This window comes from Etheostoma cragini, chromosome 9 (assembly GCF_013103735.1).
Source record: "Etheostoma cragini isolate CJK2018 chromosome 9, CSU_Ecrag_1.0, whole genome shotgun sequence".
Lineage (NCBI taxonomy): Eukaryota > Metazoa > Chordata > Actinopteri > Perciformes > Percidae > Etheostoma > Etheostoma cragini.
The window spans coordinates 29,392,664-29,396,149 of NC_048415.1; the positions used below are offsets into that span (position 1 = coordinate 29,392,664).

Here is a 3,486-nt window from a genome sequence, read left to right on the forward strand (position 1 = left end):
TTGGAAAATGGCTGCAATGAAACAAAGAGTGAAAAATTTAAAGGGGTCTGAATACTTTCCGTACCCACTGTATATCAGGTTTTCCCGTTTGTTTGTTATTGCCACTTTTTGAAAGCCTCTTACACAAAACCTAACTTTACATGACATCCATCAGTCAAGTAAACAAAAAATACATTACAAATGCAAAGATCGTACCTTCAGAAAAGCATGGAAGCGAGGCTTTTGTTTTTCACAAGAAACAATTGTTTCCTTGCTCATTTCAAAAAAGTTGACAAAAGGTGGGTAGGCCTTTACCAACTCTTTGGACTGGAAAGAGAGACGACAAGAACTGGTCAGAATCATCAAAAGGAAGCCCCACACAGATACAAGCACATAAAAGGGCTTAACATAACATATTTATAGCTTACATAAAAGGGGAGAAAAAAAAATAACTTTGAATGACAATTTTGATTTTTTTATATAACCCTTATATTGTGTTAGGGTCAATTATTTTGACCCGTTTAAGTTCAGATGTGTAGTTAACGCAGTTAACCTGAGTACTTCCAGTCTGAAATATCACCTTGACAGTAAATACTAGCAAAGCATTCAACGAAACACACAGTGAAGCAAGAATTCAACAGACTACATTAGATGCAGCGTGGGGGTAAGTATAGATAAACAAAGGCAAGAGACGCTAACAAACGCCATAGCGACGTGGATAGCTACAGACTGCAGGTCCCAGGGTTGTGGAGGACATCCGTCTGAGAATCGCAACGACGACGGCAGGTATGAGATTCCCTCAACACAAACCATCCCAACAACCCACAAGTTGTTTGAAAAGGAGAGGACTGCAAAAGCGACCACGCTACAACATGTGCGCGCTGGTGCTTTTATTGGGGACTACTGGACTAACTGGATAATCATAATTATCAATTCAACAAGGCAATTATATAGCAATGACATGGCCTTGGTGGCCAACCTCACTGATGACGACTCCCTGTCCACTTACAAGCAGTGTGTCGACACAATGGCACTTTGATTTAAGAGAAGCTCACTGGAGGTTAACGTCACCAAGACCAAGGAACCGTGTTACCATAGGGGCAGACAGCTTGATACTGCTCATCCACTATCCACACCATTGAGACTGGAAGGGCAAGTAGTGGAACAAGTTGAAAGTTCCAAGTACCTTGGGACTTTGATTGACCACTGTCACATCTTCACCCTGCATGGTCAGACAATTTACAAAAAGGCCCAACAGTGCATGGGTCTCCTCACAAGGCTTTAAGGATTTTAAGTGAGGCAGGTCATTTTATCCGGAGTAAACCAGTCACTGATTCTATCATCGCTTTCAACATCACATCTTGGTACAGCTTCCTACCAACAACAAATGCAAGAGAAAGCTGGCTAGGACAGCCTACCAAACCGTTAAGATCATAGGCAATCCACAAAAACAGCCACCTGATCTTTATATGCAAGCAGTGGAAGGAAAATCCAACCCCCAAAGCTATGATCTATTACCATCAGTAAGAAGGTTCAGAGTGCCTCTGGCTAAAAGGTCATTATCCAACAAAGCTTTCCATTCACCATGCAATACATGGACAAAACTCATTCTACTGACACATCACACATACTCTGTCTTTAATCAAAATCAAATCAATCAAATTTCTAACATGGCAACATATTAGACAAAGCTTTTTGAATTTTGAATAGGACTTGACAACCATTAAATGTAAGTTATTTTTTATTTAAATAACCTTTTTTAGGATCTGGGTCATTTGGACCCTCCTCTTCATTAGATGTGTATTCTTGTTCAAAGAATTATATTTTTCCTAAGAAACATCTATACGGGTCAATTTCGAACAGTAACACCACAGATGTCCCTAGGGTTAATAACATTGGGTTGAAAAAGCCCACATGAAAATAATTATGGAGGTGTGTTCTAATACTAGTCTAGTATGGTGAACATTGAACCCATTGTCTTCATTATTGGAAGTATTCTGAGTAGTAATAGGCCGATTTATCAGCCAAACAATATTTCCGTTTTTACGAATATTGGCCGAGACGCGGCTGTTGCATTTGCCGATAGTTTTTTCCCCAGCATTATTTTACAGACAGGCGTCCAGAGCCAGATCTGTGTTGACGTAGAAGCTGCAGGACACGTGTAGACCATGCACTGTGCAACAGCACACGTCACATTATGTATTTAATTTGTTATATAAACATGCAAATATGCAAGGAAAACCTGCAAAATAGTAAAGATTTTTTGTACTCACATATTTGAGGATGATATCACCTACACTCTTATCCTCTGACCAGTCTGTCAAGAGCTCCTCAAGGTCACTCTAAAGAAGAAACCATCACACAAAGAAATAAGATAACCTCTAAAAAAAAAAAAAATAATCAGCGTCACAATTTAGTCAAATATTGGTTTTGATTAAAAGAGTTGAGAACACGCTACCTTAATTCTAGTGTGTACTTCGTAGATTTCTGGGATGCTGCAAAATATTGTCTTCAATTCTTCTTGGGCCAGGATGGGTCCACCCACCTGCCCCTCTTTTTCCAATGGAAGCTTGAAAAGCTTCAAAGACAAACAGATATGAGAGATGCGCAAAATATTGATGAGCAATACTTATTAAAGCATCAGTGATACATTGTTCTGTTACACAGTAAAAATACACATCTAACTAGTCTACATACTGTATTTCAATATGCATGTTTCATATTACATTCTACTTCAACGAGGTAGCCTAATGTACTGATTGCTGATGTTTGCATAAGGGTCTTACGCCTTGGGTGCTAAACGGTTAATAAGTCCAGGCCAGGTGTGCCACTGAATGTATCTTTTATCAGGCTACACCTGCAGTGCACACATGGCGTAGGATTGTGTAAGTCGCAGGCAAGCGGATGAGCTATTGCTTTGGGATTGTTGTTTCCTCAGTTTTTGGAGCCAGCAAAGCGCTGTGAAAAGGCATCTACTGTCAGCTGTTATCAAAGGACGTAGGTGAGGAAAACAAGGAATGCCAATACGTTCATTAACATTGAGTTGTTTCCTGTATATAGGTAGTTTAAGTTAAAGACATGTAGACACTTTATGATCCATTTGTGTGTAAGAGACATACACACCTCACGTTAAGAGTATAAACAGAAGACTAGGGGTGGAACAGTACATGTATTTGTATTGAACCAAAACGGCACACGCAGTCTTGGTTCAGTACATTGATTTACAATGAGAATCCACGGCATAAAAATAAGTAAAACCTGCCTGCAAATGAATTATTGTCCTGGGGAACTACTGTACGTTCCGCGTTTCTTTAGCGACAACTAATCTGTAGCCCCCCTTTAGCTCTGAAACTCCCGAGCTCCGCCTACATGTCGACAGTTCAGTGAGTGAGTCAGAGCTAGCAAACAATAAAAACTGTCCGACTTCTCCTCCCTAGAGTGCTTAACCAGCCTTTAAATATATATATATATATATATATATATATATATATATATATATATATATAT

General features: G+C 39.4%; 1 protein-coding gene across 7 annotated transcripts in view; it reads right to left on the minus strand.

The window, feature by feature from the left end:
- The window catches only part of ect2 (epithelial cell transforming 2), a 70,720-nt gene that overhangs the window by 41,351 nt on the left and 25,883 nt on the right, over window positions 1-3,486 (minus strand). For all 7 annotated transcript variants that reach the window (XM_034881462.1, XM_034881461.1, XM_034881463.1 and 4 more), the window contains 3 exons: window positions 2,438-2,557; window positions 2,253-2,321; window positions 196-306 (listed from right to left, as the gene is read on the minus strand). In XM_034881462.1, the coding sequence (XP_034737353.1) occupies window positions 196-306; window positions 2,253-2,321; window positions 2,438-2,557 (300 nt within the window). The remainder of the gene's footprint in view (window positions 1-195; window positions 307-2,252; window positions 2,322-2,437; window positions 2,558-3,486) is intronic.